The sequence below is a fragment of the Odontesthes bonariensis genome, chromosome 8 (genome assembly GCF_027942865.1).
Source record: "Odontesthes bonariensis isolate fOdoBon6 chromosome 8, fOdoBon6.hap1, whole genome shotgun sequence".
NCBI lineage: Eukaryota > Metazoa > Chordata > Actinopteri > Atheriniformes > Atherinopsidae > Odontesthes > Odontesthes bonariensis.
Window position 1 is genome coordinate 21,103,192 of NC_134513.1, and position 19,803 is coordinate 21,122,994.

The window sequence follows — 19,803 nt, forward strand, 5'->3', positions numbered from 1 at the left end:
TTTTTCTGTATGATGTTATCAGTCTCTCACATTGTTGGGGAGGAATTGTGCCCCACTCTTCTGTACAACAATTCTTTAGTTCATTGAGGTTTACCACATTTGTTTATGCACAGCTTTATTTAGGTCCCACCACAGCATTTCAGTCAGGTTGAGTTCTGAACTTTGACTGTACCATTGCAACACCTTCATTCTTTTCTTTTTCAGACGTTCTGTTGTAGATTTGCTGCTGTGTTTGGGATCATTGTCCTGTTGACGACCCAGTTTCAGCCAAGCTTTAGCTGTCGGACAGACGGCCTCACATTTGACTCCAGAATACGTTGGTATACAGAGGAGTTCATGGTGACTACAAACAGCCTGTGGATGTAAAATAAGCCGCAATCATCAGCCCTCCACCACCGTGCTTGGCAGTTGGTATGAGGTGTCTGCGCTGATATGATGCGTATGGTCTTCTCCAAACGTGCTACCCCTTCCCAGATTTTTGGGCAACAACAATTCCTTCTCTAAGATTATCACTGATGTCCCTTGCACTATGATTTACATCTATTTTCAAAATAGAATTTCAACTTTCTTCTCGAAAAGCAGACTTTATTCATAACATTTCCACATAATACTCGGGCAGTCCGACTGTATACTCAAACTATTTCCTCATGATGTGGCCCTAATACTCTGTCATCATAAACAGATATGCCCCAGTTTGAAAATGCTTTCTATGTGTGTCAATAACTGACTTATGTGCTTAGTTGAGTCTGTGGAAGGGCGAGCTAGCTAGCTTTTTATTTATAGCACTATTGCAGCAACAAACGCTCAAAGGTAGTCTGTTACTTGAGAAAAAAATGGCACAAATAAACAGAATTAGTCAATGTGCACAGTCTGTATTTGAGGTGATGGGGTCAAAAGCAAGACGGGGGGAACATTTTCTTCAGAAAATGCGGTGACATACTGGGTGTGAGCACCTCCTCGACTCCAGTGTAGGAGGCAAACACCTGACCCATGAACTGCTGCTGCTGCTCCCTGAAGTTGCTCTGCAGGTAATCGGTCAGCATCACATATCCAGCCTGCTCCATGGTCATCACCTCGCAGAATACCTCCAGCTGGTGGGAGACGGACAGAAGGGACAGGAGAGTGTGAAGAGGGAGAGAAAATTAAAGCCTGAAGCTCTTCTGCATCTTCCTCATTTTTGTATTGTTGTCCATACAAATCCAAAAACCAATGCTTGTAGCTGTGTTTTAAGAGGCTTGTGTTAGTGCCAGGCTGAATCAGAGACACAGCGCTGCTCTATTTTTGGTTAGCATGAATGAGCCCGCGTCATGCCTTGCCAACTTGCTTCAATCATGCAAGCACACAAATTTGCACGTACACGATGCACAAACCACTGGGAGGGCCATATTTGCCCTCAATTATTCTGCTACAAAATTGATGACCATCACATAAATGAGCACTCCGCAGGGGTTTTAAAACATCTTCAACGGAGGATCCAATGTTACAGCATCAGCTCGTGTTGTTGTTTTTTTCCAACTCACGGCACAAGAAAAGCATGTTCTGTGCAATCACCATTTGGGCTAAACCTGTCACTTTGCATCACTTCGTTTTTGTTTTTGTGTACGGATACATATGACAGCTGACCTGAAACCAGCCACAAACTACAACCAGACACAACAAACACAGGCAGCAATGACAAGATGTTCAATTCATTATACTGATACCGAGTCTGAAACCACTTTAACAAAAAAAACCAACGTGAGATTTCCTTGTTTGATCATTTGGAGACATTAAATGAACATGAAAGCATCACAGAGCTTGTGGACTTCAATCAGACGATGCTACCATTGTTCGTATAACCCCAATTCCCAGACAGTTGGATGACAGCAAAACGTCTTAAAAACGTTGGGACAGGGGCAACAAAAGACTGGTAAAGTAAGTGGTACTAAAAGGAAGCTGGTGTAATTAATTGGCAACAGGTCAGAAACATTATTGGGTATGAAAAGAGCATCTTAGTGAGGCTCTGGGTCTCTCAGGAGTAAAGCGGTTCACTAATCTGGAAAAAACTGCATTCATTTCAAATACAAATCAAATACAGGTCCTCAGGTGGCACTGCATCAAAGGCGCACACAAATCCGTCACTGAAATCACCACATGGGTTAAGGGATGAATTCAGAATAATAGAGCAAATGGAAGCGAGTGCTGCAATTTTTTTTTTGCTTTTTAGATGTTCAGCGAGAAATCCACATCAGTGATCGTGGACACCAGTTTGAGTGCGAGCGATACAATTCACTGACCTGTGCTTCTGATATGGCCACAGTGTGTTTGAAGACAATCCATTCTACTAATTCTGAGCAGGGAGGAGTGGTCAGTGAGCCATTGTAGATGTAGTATTTATCCGTGATGTTAGGCAGCAGCGACCTCAAGGCGAAAGCTTCCACTGACCCACTCTTTCCTGGTGAAAACAACAAATTAAGCATTTTTAAAGCGTCAGACTGTCTGCTGTCTATTGTAAAGCATGGATAAGTTTAATTTAAAGCACATTTTCGACCACTTAAGAAAGAAAAATACAATTTATTGTGCAATATGATGTCTGGAGCTTTTACACATCTGGTAGCGTCACAATTTGCTCTGTGAATATGAATTTAAAAACACAACAAGGTATAATTAGACTCTTAGTTTAATTGATTTATTTATATTACAATAGAGGATTGTATCAGGATTAAAAATAAACCGTATGTCCCACAGTGACCTGGCTCCACTTAGCTAAATTTAAACACTGTGGTATAAACAAGATGGAATAAACAAATCAAGTTGAGAAGAAGATTAACAGAACTTTACAGTACAAATGCGAAGCTAAGCGAGTCTGTCAGAAAGACCAAGGGCAGACCAAATATAGAGGGGGAGTTTCTACCCGTTTAGTTTGATGTTACACACATTTTATGGTTTTCTTATCTTCACGTATCTTCATAAAAGAAATTAAGTATAATAATATTTGATGTTTTACCACCAGTTTATCTTGTATGTACTTTTATCTCTCCTTTATTGCTGTAAAGCTGACAGTATGTTTGGAGAAGCCTGACCTGATGAATGCTTTGTATAACACTGAGATGGTCTTCAGCTGAGATATTTACCTGAGTTACATGTGTGTGTGTTTATATACGTGTCAGCCAGACACCGGAAAGTCTGAGAGCCCTTTAAGGAAACCACATGTTGAGAAACAGAACCAGACGAGAGACGTGTTGTTTTGCATGTGCATCTTGGCATGAGAAAGGAACTAGCTTCTGTGTTCTTTGTCTTTCATCTTTAGCATGCAAGCTGTATGACCCTTTGTACACAGTATTAAAGAATACTCCTCACTAACGACAGTTGTCTCCAGTCTCATTACTTCTAGCCTTGTTTGTTACTTAGTTTTGTCGAAGTGACCTACCAAACCTGCTGACACTGTTGACGGCCTCCAGAACAGGAATTAAGTTCTCATTGTCTTCCAGGCTAACCTGCAGACAAGAACACAAGTTTCTAATGTGGATTTAATTGAAAAGCACAAACAATATCACTTTGAATCTATTCAAGGACAAACAGACTTATCCTTGGCACAGGAGGGGTGGGAGAGTGGTTTCCATCCACAGGTCATCCTACCTCAAAGAGCACAGCCAAGGCAGCAACCCTCCCTCCTTCCTTAATGGCATCATCCAGACTTTGGAAGTCATCAGGATTGTAAGAGTAGATCTGCATCTGAGCCACAGCCAGAAACAGTTGGGTTATCTTTGCGCAGGGTTCAGGGTTGGACAAGTAAAGATTATGTGCGCTGCTGCCATTTACCTCCAGTGGGTATTTCATCCCGTTCAGACTGTGCTCAGACCCTTCTGATGTTGCATTGCAGAGGCCCCAGTGGAAGGTGAGTCTGGCAACACGAAACCTGGAGCTTAGCCCTCCTCCACTCACAAAGAACTCCCCATCCACATAAATGGCCACTAAAACACCCATAGAAAGCGAAATTGAACTGTAGCAAACAATGAGTTTCAGAAAAGACTGAGGGGGAACAAATTATTCCAAAACGTGAGGTGGAGACTCTGCATAGCCCTTTTTACACGGGTTAAAAAAAAACAATAACACCCGCTAACATCTGGAATTTAAGTGCTGTGGGAAAGTGTTTCATTGCCATTCTGTGCCAGGTCAAATGACTGCAGCAGTCATGGGTTTTAAATTGCTCGGTACGGCATTGTTGGGGACACAACATATCAATGATGCTGCGGTTGGGCTGCACCGTGGCGTGGTGGTTAGCAAGGTCAACTTCGATTTGGATTACGATTGATTATGATTTTATTACAATGAATTGGATTTGAAATAGCTTTCAATGGACTGAATCTTTGAAGCCCCATTTAAATAATAATTTGTTGTGATTTGGCACTTTATGAATAAAACTGCTCCGGTCCGTTATTGTGACGAGCGATCTGAGCCAGAAGGCGAAGCTTTCAATTCACTGGTCCATCTTGGTTCCTACCCTCACCTATAGTCACGAGATCTGGGTAGTGACTGAAAGAATGAGGTCGCAGATACAAGTGGCTGAAATAGATTTCCTTGGGAGGGTGGCTGGGCTCTGCTTTAGAGATAGGCTGAGGAGCTCGACCATCTGGAAGGGGCTTGGAGTAGAGCCACTGCTCCTCTGCATTGAAAGGTGTCAGTTAAGGTGGTTCGGCCATCTGGCTTAAATGCCTCCCGGTCACCTCCCTTTGAAGGTTTTCCAGGCACATACAACTGGGAATACAACTCAATGGAGGTTGTTAATGTTCTGAGATGGTGGTGTAGAAGATATCTTGTCCCGATTTACCCCAAAGTCTCTTCTACTGCTGATATCTGATCTAACACAGATTAGGAAACTAGTCAGTCTTTGTCTATATGTCAGATATGATTCAATCAAGAAAAAATTACTTTGATTTGGTCAATGACTTCCAATGAAAAAGAGTTTTATTCACTTCTTATCAAGAGAACAGTTTAAGAACTTTATGTAAAACTGTCAGGAAATTAGCAGCAGACTAGCAAACCTTTTTGCACAATTAAACTTCTTCTGGCAGCATTCATCTCTTGATTGGAACAACTGTTTTTCCTGTAAGGATTTAAAAAATGTCTTTACACAAATCAAAAAGCGTTGCCCCTACCTTCTCCATTAAAAAGAATGTGAAATTTTGTCATGTTTTGCGAAATGTTGTTGAGTTTTTTCTACCATAGTATCTCATTAAACAGTTAATTATTTGTGATTCTACCTGTTGTGGTTATCCGCAAATTAAAAAAAAGGGAAAGTTTGGCTCTCGAGTGGCTAAATGCTTCATTCCATTCATCAGCTAGTTGCTAACAACAAGTCTAATACAACATCACACTAATATGTTTCTTTCTCAAACTCAGTTTAAAAAAAGTTTATAATAAATGACAAATTCGCCATGTCTTCGTATAGAAAGAAAGACATGTCTGCAATCTTGTTTTTTTTGTGAAGACTCCCATAACCTCATTGAATGAGCTTGTGCTATTCAGGTAAATGCCTCGCCGCCATTTACGAAAAGGTTGTGTGCAAACACGGGTCTTGAATAAAAAGTCCAGACAGAAGACAAAAAAAATCCCCAAAACAAATTGGAGCTCAAAGAGACTTTGGAAAAATATTACCAATCCATAATCAACACGTTTCATAGAATAGAATAGAAGCATACTTTATTCATCCCCCAGTGGGGGAAATTCAAATTAGTCAAGTAGCTAAATTTTAAAAAAAAATTTACAATGATTGTATATTAGAAAAAATTATAATAATGATAAATAAATAAATAAATTTGAGAAAAACATGTCAGCGGTCTGTGTTAAAAAGCCTTATGGCTGTGGGGACAAAGGACCTCCTGAACCTCTCAGTCCTGCAGCACAGAGAGATGAGCGTCTCACTGCAGCTGCTCCTCTGTCCTGTCAGGATGCTGTGGAGAGGATGTTTATTCTTCTCCTAAACAGAATATAATTTCCTCCTCACTCGTTGCTCCACCACAGCACTGAGAGAATCTATCCTCCTGCCTACTACAGAACTGGCCTTTTTCACCAGTTTGTCCAGGCGACAAACGGCGACAGTTTTTGTCTGTAGTGCAACTCCCCCAGCAGACAGCAGCATAGAACAGTGCACTCTCACTGGCAGTGTGATAAAACATAATGTGATATGGCAAATTTGTTCAAGGCACAGGAGACTATTATCATCCTGCAAACTTTAAAAGATGAGTAAAGATTAGAACTGCAATAAATTATGCTAGAAATGCCTGAAGAAGCATACAGACTTTTCAATGCACTTTGCTGCAGCATATGCTTACTCTATAGAATCCTGCTGTTGCTGAGACTTTGAAATACTCAAAGATTTGTACCAGCCTCTTGTTTGACACACACACACACACACACACACTTACTCACAGAGCTGTTATATAAAATGGGGGCTTTATGTGTAACTCCTGGAAAGAGGGAGACCACAGGCAATATGTAGCTCTGAGAGTAACTTGTGAGTTGTGGATTTATGGGGAAAAATTGCGTGCAGTTTAGAAAGAGGTCCTTTATGTGCACATTCGTACAGTCTGTAGAGCTGAGGGTACTAAAGCAGCAGTAAATATGCCACTTTACATGGTGAAGAGATAACCTAACTGTAGACTGCATGTTCACAATTAACGAATGATACAAAGAAAGGAATAAAATCAATAAATCCCTGTTAGTCTGCTGGGCAGGGGGTAGTTAGAGGGTTTTACAGCTTCTCTGATCAACTAAGTCTGTTTTGTTAACCAACTGCTGGCCTACAGACTCCAAGCCTTTTTTTTTAAATTAACATCCACATTTAGCTAAAAACAGTTGTTTTTGACGCAAATCCAACACAATAACAGCGCTTCGAGTCATCTCTGCTTCACTCTGCCTCTTGGAGGCACACGTGAAAATCAGATGAGGAATTTCCTGAAGCTTCGTGTAACATTCAGTTTTGTGAGACAATGCAAGTCGATGTTCTTAATTACATCCAGCCAGTGATGCAATATCTGTTTCAATACGCAATTTCCTCTCCGGCTTCTCAGAGCAGAAAAAAAAAAAAAAGATTCATTTTAAGAACATTAACATAAGGGTGCACACACACACAAACACATGGGGACACACAAAGCGTGCAGCCCACGCGGTATTGGAGAGATGGTTGATACTGTAGCTCAGACAGCTTTCATCTGTTTATCAGTCCAGACATCACTCCACGTGTCTCTTCACATCACTACCTCCTCGGCTCCCTCCTTCTCTATATACATCTCTCCTTTGCTGCTCAGTTTCATCCCTGCCTCCCGGCACTGATCCTCTCTCTGTCCCTACATGATCTCTCAGCGCTATTGTCCCTATGGTTGCTTTTCTCTCAATTAAATAGTCTCTTTCTCTTTTTTTTTTTTTTTTTTTTTACTCGATCCTCTTTAAATCCAAGCAGCTCTCTCCATCATTAACCTCTGAGTTGTGGATTATTTTTTTATTTTTTTTTGGCTGCATCTGAAGAGATAAGCTTCTCTCCACAGCTGGGGATTACGATGCTTTAGAGTGCCAGAATGTCAGAAACATTACCGTACATCAAATCTACAGTAACACCAACTGTTTCTGCCCCCCCTGTGATTCCTGCTTTATGGAGTGTTTCTCAGGGACTGACAGAAAAAAAAAAAAAAAAAAAAAAAAGTTCAGCACAAGCGAGTGAGCTTTTGGTTCGACTTCCTGCAAGATGACATTCCAACAATGTGAATTCTATGGAAGTTTCTCTGTGCCATCAGAGTTTGAATACGAATTTCTTATACTGAATTTTTGCTGCATCAAAATTGACTTTGAATTTGAAAAACCAACAGTGTAAAAAAAAAAGTCAATTTCTAAAAACAAGAATCAGTGGAAAAAAATTCAACATCTAAAAATTCAGTGGAAAAAGAACCAGACCCAAAATCCGGGCAAACAGGGAGAAGCAATCAATCAGCTCAATAGATATTAGTAATATCTATTACTCAATTTTACTAACACAAATGGCAAATAAAGTAAACTCACTCACCGAAGCACCATCACCCGCGTTGGTGGACATGGCTGATCTGTCCAATGGAGCGTAACTTGATTGGCTGCCGTTGGATGAATTGAGACAGGGATCGATTGCTTCTCCCTGTTTACCCGGATGTTGAGTCTGGTTCTTTTTCCACTGAATATTTTGAAGTTGAATTTTTTTCCACTGAATTTTTTTTTAGATGTTGAATTTTTTTACACTGATTTTTGTTTTTAGAAATTGATTTTTATTTTTTTCAAATTCAAAGTCTGATTTTGATGCTGTAAAAATTCAATATTAGAAATTCGTATTCAAACTCGGATGGCACAGAAAAACTTCCATAGGTTTCACAAGCTTCACTTGGGACACAAAATCTAAAAGACTGTGGAAACATTCTGTGCCTCCACATGCATAGACAGTTTTTGAAAGTAAGACCAATGATGACATACCAGTCTTCCCATTGTTGTGGATGGTGGTGGACTCAGATGTCGGTTTGTGCCAGCCCTCTAGCTGCAAGTTCTGGAACTGTAGCCGGACCTGTGTGAACGTCTCATCAATGTCCACAGGAGACTGTCTGGCACCGTTACAGGATGGAAACTTCTTACCCCAGTTGTGCTGGTTCAGGCTACCTGTACATGGAGAGAGTGGTTCAGTGTTACTGAGTGCTGTGGAAACTTTGCTTCCTCCACTCACCTGATGAGGAACATCAGCTGTTCTTTCAAACATAAAAGCCATAAAAGTGTTAGATCGATTATTTCAATGGAAGCTCAAGAACAAGCTGGAGGAATCTCAAGTTAAATAAAGTGTTTATTGGTAGTCACATGTCAAGCATATCAGCGCTGGGCTCAGTGGAACAGAGCTCCCGCAGGAAATCCGTCAGACTGAGCCTCGATTTCCGGGTATCATTTGTATTTATAGCCTCATAGGTTGGACTCACACTCGATCGAGTATGATTGGACATGAGTAGGTTCAACTTGCTTTGTGATATTCTCTGGATCAGCCAAACAATGTGTGTGTGTGAATCTGCACCTGCTTTCCCAGACTAATTGTTTTGTCTTCCCATTCCTGGATCACTTTAGGTCATCGTGGAAAAGTACAGAGACTATTTCATTCATAATGTCTAAGAACAAAGCCAATTTTAACAAAAGCATGTAGACAAGACAAGTACATGAAGCAAACAAGGGATTGAAAAGAAATTCCCTTATAATTCAAAATTCTAAAACTGATTCTTAAACTAAGACCATTTTTAAGAGTCTTACATTCGTGTAGACTGAAACTGACTTAGACAAGCTTTCTTGTCATTTCTTTAGGTAGTCTTCAGGAATAGTTCTCCAGGCTTCTTGCAGGACACCCCAAAGCTCTTCTTTGGATGTCTGCTGCCTTTTGTTCCGTTCTCTGTCAAGATGATCCCACACTGCTTCAATAACGTTGGGGTCCTGGATCTGGGGAGGATTCATCCCTCCATAAGACCCGTTGCCACTGATTTTCAGTCCACTTCTCGTGTCATTAGGCATACCTCAGCCTTTTCTCCCCATTCCCCTTAAGAATGGCTTCTTGACAGCCACCCTTCCATGGAGACCATTTCTGATGAGGCTTTAGTGAACAGTAGAGTGATCAACTGAAGGTCCAGGTGCATCCGTCAGGTTGTTCAATTTTGTAAGGACACGCTGCACACCATGCTAAGATATGCTACGTTTTCAGCTAATAGCTCTTTGGGAATGCCCATATAGGTGCAAAAGCACTATTTTCTGTCTGTAAAGCTGTGTTATCTTTGACAATTAACTCAGATGCAACCAAAGAAATTGGATTGAATGTGTCTTTGTGACAAGCCGCTAGTAACAAAGTGCTTAAAGATAACATTTTAAATACGATAGGTCTTTTTTGGCTTTGTCTTATGTGTAAACACAACACTACTTCTTTTTTATGCTTTAATGATTCATATGTCAGTGTTAAGTGGTCTAACAAGAAAGCCAGAAGCAACATTGTTCAAGACAAACTCAAAGAGATCACAAGAAAGTCGATAAAATTTGAAGAAAGGAAGGGTAGATCAGGACTTTTGCTCAGTAATATACTTTGGTCACCCTTTGGTCAATGCTTCAGCCCTACTGTGCTTGTGCACTGACAAGGACAGCATTTCAACTAAACGACCTAATAAAACAATGATCATAGTTCTACGAAACTGGCCTAAGGTAACTCTGAGATTAGCAGAAAACGCCTTATTTTCAGTCGAAAAAAACCAGTCCTTTTTTGAAGAAAGCGACATGAAATCTATTCAAATTCATTGACTGCCTTGCTGGTGGGGGTGTGTTTGTGTGTCTGCTCTTCAGATGAATAATGTAACAGAAGTAGAACACCATCCAGACAAACATAGCTTAAAGACAAATATGCAGCACACACACACACCCACCAAAAGAAAATCCAGTCAAAGAACATTAAAGGAAAAGCAGAAGTGTCATTCTTAGGGTTTTTTTGGGCTCAGAGGACATTCATTAAGAATGAACATTCTGTTGAATGTCACAAGCTCAAAAAGTCTGTGTGTCACTAAATTGGTTATTTATGAGCGCATGCATGAAAAGTTAAGAACAGACAGTGTGTGTGTGTGTGTGTGTGTGTGTGTGTGTGTGTGTACGCGCATGTAGATGTGTGTGAATTTATTCATGACACCGTGTCAATTCTACACCTACATCCAGTGGCTTGATCACTGCTCTCTGCTTTGAATGCTTATGCTTTATGATTTCTTTGCCCTCGTCTACATACATCTATAAGAGAAAAAAATACTGCGTGCACGTGTGTGTGAAATATTCATCTGCAGGTGCGAGCAATCCGTATACATCCTGAACTGCTGTTACTGTTATGCATGAATAAACTTTTCTTGTTTTTGCATAAACAGCTGATCTAATTTACTGGATCTACTTCAATCAGTTCTTCGAGGCGTTTTTAGGAAACTGCATTCATTATTTTGACTAATATTTTCGAAGTAACCTCACATAGGAAAACACTGAAAAACATCCATTTTCTATACCCGCTTAATCAAATTTAGGGTTGCGAGGGGGCTTGAGCCTATCCCGAGAGGCAGGGTACACTTTGGAAAGGTCACCAGTCCATCACAGGGCCACAAAGAAGCCCCTTTCACACTGCCGAATAACTCGCGTTTACTTCGCGAATTTAGCGTGTCCGCTGTTGCGTTCACACTGCCGACCCGGGCTGCCGCGTCAACTCGACTCGCCTTTCGACCCGCGTCGGACCCTAGTCTTTTTGCCGAGCCGAGTTTGATGTGAACACAATCGACGCGGATCGGACGTGGGCGTGACGTGAGGAGTTTAAAAGACAGAATGGACAGCTGATTCAGAACAACAGCGACAGGTGAGGACAAGTTTTACTCTGTTTTAGCCTACATCAAGTTGGAGACATTTTTTAATATGGCCAACTGGGGAGACAAGGAGGTCCGCGAGCTCCTCAGCCTCCGAGCAGAGGACGTTATTTACCGCCGCCACATGTCGGGGACGCTGAAAGATGGACCTCTGCTGGAAGGGCTGGCGAGAAAGATGGGAGAGCGCGGTTTCCCACGCAGCAAGACGCACTGTAAAGTAACATCTCCATGAACTGCATTGCAAAAATGAGTTCTCAAGGTGTCCCGCCATCGTTTGTTTGAAAAATTTGATGCAGACAGGTGTATTTCACCCTACCTCCGACGCATGGCTTGTGCCTACGTCATTGTACACGCCCAGCATTTTATGTGTTTCGTGTGACGCTCTGCCACTAGGCAACTCCCCCTGAACTCGGCTTCAGGCGACACGGGTCACCCTGACACGCCAAGCGTTCACATTGCTCGAAGCGGGTCGAAGGTGCAATTTGGACCCGCTAAGATAGCGGGTCGCAGTGTGAAAGGGGCTAGAGACAAACAACCATTCACACACTCCTAGAGACAATTTAGAGTCAACAATTAAACTAACATGCATGTTTTTGGATGGTGGGAGGAAGCCGGAGTATCCGTAGAGAACCCACGCATACACAGCGAGAACATGCAAACTCCACACAGAAAGGCCCCAGCCAGGGAATGGAACCGGGAACCCTCTTGCTGTGGGGCTATATTTACACCATATGACGACACTACACCAGTCAGCAACATGATTACACGTTATTAGAACATGAAAAAAGATATCCTCGTGTTCTGTGCTCAATCATCAAAATCATTGTGAACTACAGGACAAATATTAATTTAAGCAATTAGAGTTTTACCTTGGTGTTAAGGATTTTTCTGTCACACTGTCCAATTTTATGCCGCATTTTTATAAGAAGGAGGTTGAATTTGGACTTAAACCATCACACACCAAAATAAAAAAGCAAAGATACGATGTAAGAGTTGACAGGGCTGAATGATGCAGTTGCATAACTAGACGCTTCTATCACAAAAGAACGAGTGAATAGGCTTGTCTTTGCTCTTTATAGTATACAGTAAAGACAATGAATCAAATGAGGTCAGAGCAGATGGCTTAACTGTAACCGATAACACATGACTTAACAGTTATTGGCCTTACATTCGTGTGTATGTGTACTTGTTTTTCTATATTAATAAGGTCCAAAATCAAGGAGACAACTACTCTTGTGTGTTTAAAATGACTTTTGACGGTCAAAACTTGGTTTTAGTGTTAGAGTTAGAATTAGATTCAGCCTTATGCAATATGCCGATAGTGAATCATCACAAAGATAGAAAAATAAGTGTGTGAGTTTGCTCTGGATTATCACTGCAGTCATGTAGGATTTTACAGTTTGGTTTATTGGACATATCAAACAAACAATTTAGTGTATTGTTTGGTTAAGTCGCTAACAGTTTCATTTTTTTTCAAACACTAGAGGGAATCTGGAGTTAAGCTTTGCACAAGTCAAGAACATAGCAAACAAAAACAACCACTAAAGGTCCACCATATATTGCTGTGGAGGGTTTCCTTTTAGATAGAGGGGTGTTTATTTGTAAGACATTCAAAACTGGAACATTAAAAGGACATTATATAGCCAACCCTCAGAGAGTCTGTGCAGGGATCGACCCTGTTCTCCTACACTAAAGTCAAATAAATAACTCACTGATCAATTAAACAGACCATTATCATACGCACACATATATGAATTTATCTTTTTACAACCTGATACTGCAAAATTCTTTCATTTTGACAAAAAAAGACAACTTGTTACAGATGTTAATAAAGTCCCACTTACATCCAACAGAGAACTTTGTGGTGGGAACCAAAAGGCAACATTGTAAACGTCTTACAGACATATTTTTTGATTAAGGTGTTAGAAGTTGTATTTTGAACACTTAAGGGGACATAAGCCCCGTTTCCACTGTCAGTACGGTTCGGGTCACTTCGTATCGGTACGGTACGGGTCGGGTCGCTTTGCGTTCCCACTGTACAAAGGGGACCCTCAGGGGTGGGCGGAGTGCGTGCCGAAGCGTAAATAGCATCTATAATTTCGAACCACCTCCAAGCTTCTTCAGCTTAATGCGACACCGGCTCGCGGTCCGGTTGAAACCACTCTCTGCCATTTTTGCGGCAATCAGCTGGAAAACTTTTTCGTTTCGCACAGCGCCATCGAGCTCCGGCTGCCCAGCCTCCTCACCAACAATGCAGAGCAGAGCCTGGAACCGGTCCTGTGTGCTAGGTTCCCCAAGCAGAAGGGTTACAAAAATGGTAACGGGTACCATGGGACCGATACGCTTTCGTGGTAGTGGAAACACTGAAATAAGCGAACCGTTCTGAACCGACCCGTACCGGACTGTAAAGTGGAAACGAGGCTATAGAGAGGGACAAGCAATTTCTCCTGGTTTATTCTCCTGGTTAAACAATGTTAATCTACTAATATTTCCCAAAATTTGCCCTTTTACCCTTTGTGGGACGAAGCCACAATTCACAACATATTTCCATATTGGTTTGCATTCTGCATAAATGTTCCAGTGTGCGTCTGTGTGAGGAGGTGAAATATCAGGAGGGTGTAAGCGGTCAGCCACATCTCACCCACGCAGTTTTATCTATTAGCATCATAACAAACTGACACACACACGCACACTAAGCAACTCCTCTAACATAATGCTACCATGGCAACAAGAAGCTGACAGGCTGTAGAAAGGAATGAAAAAATGATGCTTCTGAGGCTAGACTTGGATTTGACTGAAGACCACAGTGTTTGTTTGAATCCGTAAACACTTGTCTCTTCATTCAGGGAGTAAAATGTAGATGTAATTAAGTATAGAAATGACATTTCTCCATCTGATGATGCTGCCAGTGTTGTTAAATCCATGTTGGAGACTTTTAAAGCCGAGTTTCCTTCATACACAGGAAAGCTGAGACAGTGTTGGGCCAACAGAACAACAATTTCTACCTCCTTTATTTATCTTCAAGTAAAACTGGAGCACCACGAATGACAGGGAAAAAAAAAGTAAAGTAAAGTAAAGTAAGGATGTTAAGAAACTACCTGAAGACACTTTTGAGCTCTGCTGCACCTACAAGAGCAGTCAGGTGTGAAAATGGTCAAGACGGCAACCATTTACACCCGATACTGCTGGGGTTGCTCTTTTCATCCTCGACATCCCGATCATATCAGTTCTGCCCTTGCCTCTCAGGGGAGGAGAGGCAAAACAAGAGGAGATGAGAGTGTATCGAGAACAAACAGGAGAAAAGATCCAGCAAGGAAAGAGGGCAAAGAGGGTAAGGTGAGAAGGTGGTGAAGAAAAAGGTTAGGTGCAGAAAAAGAAGGGATTAGTAGTTGTTTTACCAATTGATTTCCTTGGACAGTATACACATTCCCAGAGCTGACGTCATTCTGTGAAAAGGTTCTGCACTGCTAAGAGAGCCAACTGCTCGGAAAACAGGCAGGATTATTAAATTGAATAATGTAGGGCTTGACTTCTTTGGGGGACTGTCTGCTCCTGTTTGCATCACTGCTGGCAGAAATGGCTGAATATGGTTTAAATATTTAAGTGGAAAAAGTGGATGCTGGTTTTCTTTAACCCACAATGGTGCTTTTGAGGCTGTATTATTGTCTGTCTGTCATGGATTTACTGTTCAGTAAATTGAGGTTATACTGATAATGTACAAAATATATTAACTTGAATATAAATAATAAAATAAAGCCTGGCTGGGGGGGGGGGGGGCTGGCTAATTATTATATTAGTCCAACAAAAACTTTCTCGAAAATTCTATACAATGGAAGTCTTTGAACATGTCTCACTGTCCGATGCAAGACTACTGTTATTAAGCCACATTCAAAGATACCATCGAACTCTATCACTTTCATCAGGTGTGTGCTGTACTGCTTTACGTACAGTAGACAGCACTCAGAGCACTCTCAGTTTGGAGAATCGGGGAGGATTTCTGATGAGCCAAGCTTACCACTGCTCAGAAAAGGGAAAATAGAGAAGCAAATATTAGCCATCAAAGACAACATGTGTTGTGTCTTTTTGCACAAATGCTCCTCAATTAAGAACATGTAGTGACAAGGAAAAAATATAGTAACTCCACAATATACTGTTTGCTTGAACTGTTATTTAATTGTTAAGGGCTGTTTTAGATGGCAAAAGTGTGTTCTTCTGTTGTCCCTCTGCTGAGCAGTGGTTAGTTTGGCTCTGGCATCGATAATCTTTGAGCTTTAACGGCTGTCTACTGCAGGTCAGACACCAACTTCGCGTACGTACAACCCCACTTTTGTCAAGCAACATCAAGGTGACAGGCCAGGTATCACATCTATCCATATTAAAGCTGTAATTGTGTAAATATTTGCAACTCTCCAGGCACGTGTTGTGTAACATAGAAACATAAAGATGTTCCTTGTAAGGGTTTTTGGTCAAATGAACACCAGCAAGATGTTGAAAGTGGACGTCATCATGTAGGGACACATTTGGAGACGTAAAACATTGATGTGTTGACAAATCTAACCTTAAGCTGCATCTCTGTAATATCTAAGCAATTTCATGTTCTGACATGAGGTTGTATTGGCTGCAATGTGTTTGGATTAGCATCTCAGTTAGCCTCAGCACTCTTTGATAAAAAACACAGCAGACACTTGAGCTGGGAAATAAGAATAGTATCTTTGTGCAAGAGGAGACTTGACTCATTTGTATTCAGCAGAATCAGTGATAAATGCATTCATGTTCATATATGCACCGACACTGACAGACTGACACAAAGGAGTATTTCTGAAGCTGACAAGATCTAAGCTACTAAATGAATCTATTATGAATGAGAGAGAAAGGACTACACACACACACACACACACACACACATCCCTCATTCAGAGAGATCTCTTATAATGATGGTCTGTCACACACACACACACACACATCAGCAACCACCTCGTCTGACAATCCGACCTGTCAGACCGTTCAAAAAGCTAGAAAGCCCCCATATGCTCATCATCGATCTTGAGAGCTCGATCTAGACTTCAAAAAGAATCCAGAGTGTTAAAATATGAAACACCTGAGGATTGGTTCTCTAAGCTGATTCACTGTTTATCCGAAGGTTGAATAAAACCCAGCAAATCGAACTAAAAACCCGGACATCTGCACTGACAAGGCTGACCGCTGAGGTTTCCCTTGACCGTGAAGTTATTTCTAGCCATGAGATGCATTTGTATCAAACAAGCTGACATAATTGGGAATGAGTTTGCTGATACCATTGGCAAACACCCAGATCCTAAGGATATCCACAACATCACTCACCACGAGTTACCACCCTTCATTGAGGGGGTACAGATGGAACCAGATCGCTTTATGTGAGTCCACGTCTACTTCTTTTGTCTTTGTCTATTACATGTGTTTCATTTTGTCTGTTTGTATAGTTCTTCACTGTAAGGGTATTTTTCTTTACTTTTCTTTTTTTCTCTTCACTCACCTTTTTCACCCCCTTGTATTACTCTACCTCTTTTTGGTTAGCCCTCTTAGTATCTCATACACTTTGACCCACCACACCAAGGTAAAGGTAGTTGCTCTCACATATGATCATATCAGGACTTTAAAAACACTAAAGATCAACAAACAACACAAAGGAGCAATCTATGTATTTTTAAATGAGTGAAATAAACATAATATCCCTAAATGTGAATGGGCTGAACAATCAAATAAAGAGAGAAAAAATTCTCTTACAGATGGAGAAAGACAATGGCGATATAATTTGTTTACAAGAAACCCACATGCTTAAAAACAAGAACACCAAAAACTTAAAATTAAAACTAAAAGTCAAATTTACTTCAGCTCATACAACTCACGTCAAAGAGGTGTAGCGGTAATAATTAAACAGCATGTTGGCTTTGAAATGGAAAACTGTGTGGTTGATAAAGAAGGTAGATATGTTCTAATTGTGGGTAAGATTGAAGGAACAGATCTCTCCATCCTCAATGTGTATTATCCTCCAGACACAGGAACAGAACTTATGATGCACCTAACAGAACTAGTATTGTTAAAACCTGTTGTTCCTCCCGTTCCCGCAACTCCGCGTCTGTATATTCGGGCTCAAACAAGTATGGTTGGCCTTCAAACGCAAATGGCTCGTCTTCGAAAAAATTATGGTCGTCTTCTTCCAGATTTGCATCTCAGCCTCCCTTTGATAACTTGAAGCAGGAGTTGGAACTACCGGTGATGCCTCAAAAAACACAAGCCAGTGAAAGGCTGTGTGGTCCGATGAACTTCTCTGTGCCTCGGTTTGCTTGACGAGGCCTTTGTTATGACACAGCTGAAGTATGTAGCGCCTTTGAGCTTGTTTATCGCAGAAAAACAACCGATTTCTTATATTTTCCAAATTGGCCCCGTACAGTTGCATTGGCTGCGTTTCTAACAAAACACTTCAAAATAGCCAACTTCGGAATGCCGCGGTCTTTCGGAGAAAGGCTCATCACCCATATAAATTATGTGGCATGACCATGTGATGCTCAAATTATCATTTTAGGCCGAACCATTTCTTTAAGGAACACCCACCAGAAGAAATAGAAAATTGAATTAATCCAATATTTAGGGGATAATAGATTCACAGGCAACGGTAAGCTTTCAAAAATATATAAAATATTACAAAAACTTATCAGTGTTAAAATGGAAGTAAAACAAAAATGGGAAGAGGAATTAAATGTTGACATCACAATGGAAAACTGGTCAGATTCACTAAAAGGAAATATAAAAATTACACAATCAAGATATTGGAATGAATTTGCATGGAAAATACAACAGAGATTTTTCATTACACCGGAGAAATGTAGCCGAACGCAAACAGGGACAAATTGCTGGAGATACTGTGGAGAACAAAGAGCAAACTACAGTCACATATTTTTTGTATGTCCAGTATTAAACACATTCTGGGAAGGATTTGAAAAAGCTGTGAAATACATCTTGGGTATAAAACAATCCCTGAGTGTAGAGAACCTATTAGGCATTAACATCTCAAGTAAAATTAAACCAACAAATCAAAAGTTATTCCATATATTGCGTATTTCTGCAATAAAACAAATAACAAAAGCGTGGAAACAACCAATACCACCAAACCTTGATAATTGGTATAATACAATAGAAAATATTTTGAATATGGAGAAACTTACTTTACGCTCCAGAAATCAATTACATAAATGGTATAAATTATATCCAAATAGCATAATACTTAAAATAACAAGCTATTTTTACAGAACAGATTGAAATAAATATAATTAAAACAGAGCATCCACCTACCCACCCATACCCCCACGCATACACGCACATGAACACGCACACACATAGGCACACTTTCACACACACACACACACACACACATACACACACACACACACACACACACACACACACACACACACACACATTTATGATCTACGTATCTACTAAAATATTGGGCTCTTTCCTCTCTTTTTTTCTCTCTCCTTTTATCTATTTATTTATTTATTTTTCTCTTTCCCCTTCCCCTTATTGTCCTTGCGGTATGAACAATATATGTAAGCCGTTGGATTGTATTTCTCCTTTTATTTTTTCCCTGGCACTTATCAGTTTACTTCACTTGTTACCATTCTTTATGGACAAAAAATAAATTAAAAAAATGTGTTTGCAAGATGGAACTGCAATCAAAAGAAATGTTTCTATGACCTTGTGAAACTTGCAATAAAGTATTCAAAAAAAAAAAAAAAGAGAGATGCATTTGTATCCTTGTTTGACACAAACCTATGGCAAACCACGCTGTTTAAAGTTTGCTAAAGTTTTTGAATACAGAAGTCATCCCAGTTCACATCGTTTCCTGTCATGGCTGTGTGGTGCTGCCGAAGTGCAAAAGTAAAGGCAAGTGAAATCGTTAACCCTGTCACTCACTGGTGAAAGCAGGGAACGAAGAGAGACGGCAGGGAGCAAAACGTGCGCAGATGTGAATAAATAGACACACATACACGGCTCTGCATAATTACCTCCCACCTCCCACACGGCTTCATGGGGCAGCCACACAGACTAAGCGACAACTGGAGCAGAAGAGAAGCCAGCCTTAAGTATTTGGTGACTAAGAGAGTAGTTAAGAACATAGTAGGGGGGGTATGCACAAGCATATACAGAGAAAAAGAGGAATCAGATGAATGAGATGAGAGAAGGAGGAAAAACACAGCAAGCTCTCAGGGAAAAACTTAAATAGAATCAAGGAGTTGCTGTTTCCTTTTTTCCCCAAGTGGAAAAGCATCTGCAAGAGCTATCGAACCCTCGTGGTACAGTCAGGCTTAATTAAATTCAGACTGATTAAAAGTGTCATAACAGGAAACAAAGACAGCGTAACGATTACCCT

At 40.7% G+C, this 19,803-nt stretch overlaps 1 protein-coding gene across 3 annotated transcripts in view; it reads right to left on the reverse strand.

The window, feature by feature from the left end:
* ptprz1b (protein tyrosine phosphatase receptor type Z1b) overlaps positions 1-19,803 on the reverse strand; it is a 79,347-nt gene that overhangs the window by 25,683 nt on the left and 33,861 nt on the right. For all 3 annotated transcript variants that reach the window (XM_075472079.1, XM_075472078.1, XM_075472080.1), the window contains exons 3-8: positions 8,473-8,652; positions 3,802-3,953; positions 3,619-3,714; positions 3,410-3,476; positions 2,277-2,434; positions 941-1,091 (exon numbers count right to left, since the gene is read on the reverse strand). In XM_075472079.1, the coding sequence (XP_075328194.1) occupies positions 941-1,091; positions 2,277-2,434; positions 3,410-3,476; positions 3,619-3,714; positions 3,802-3,953; positions 8,473-8,652 (804 nt within the window). The remainder of the gene's footprint in view (positions 1-940; positions 1,092-2,276; positions 2,435-3,409; positions 3,477-3,618; positions 3,715-3,801; positions 3,954-8,472; positions 8,653-19,803) is intronic.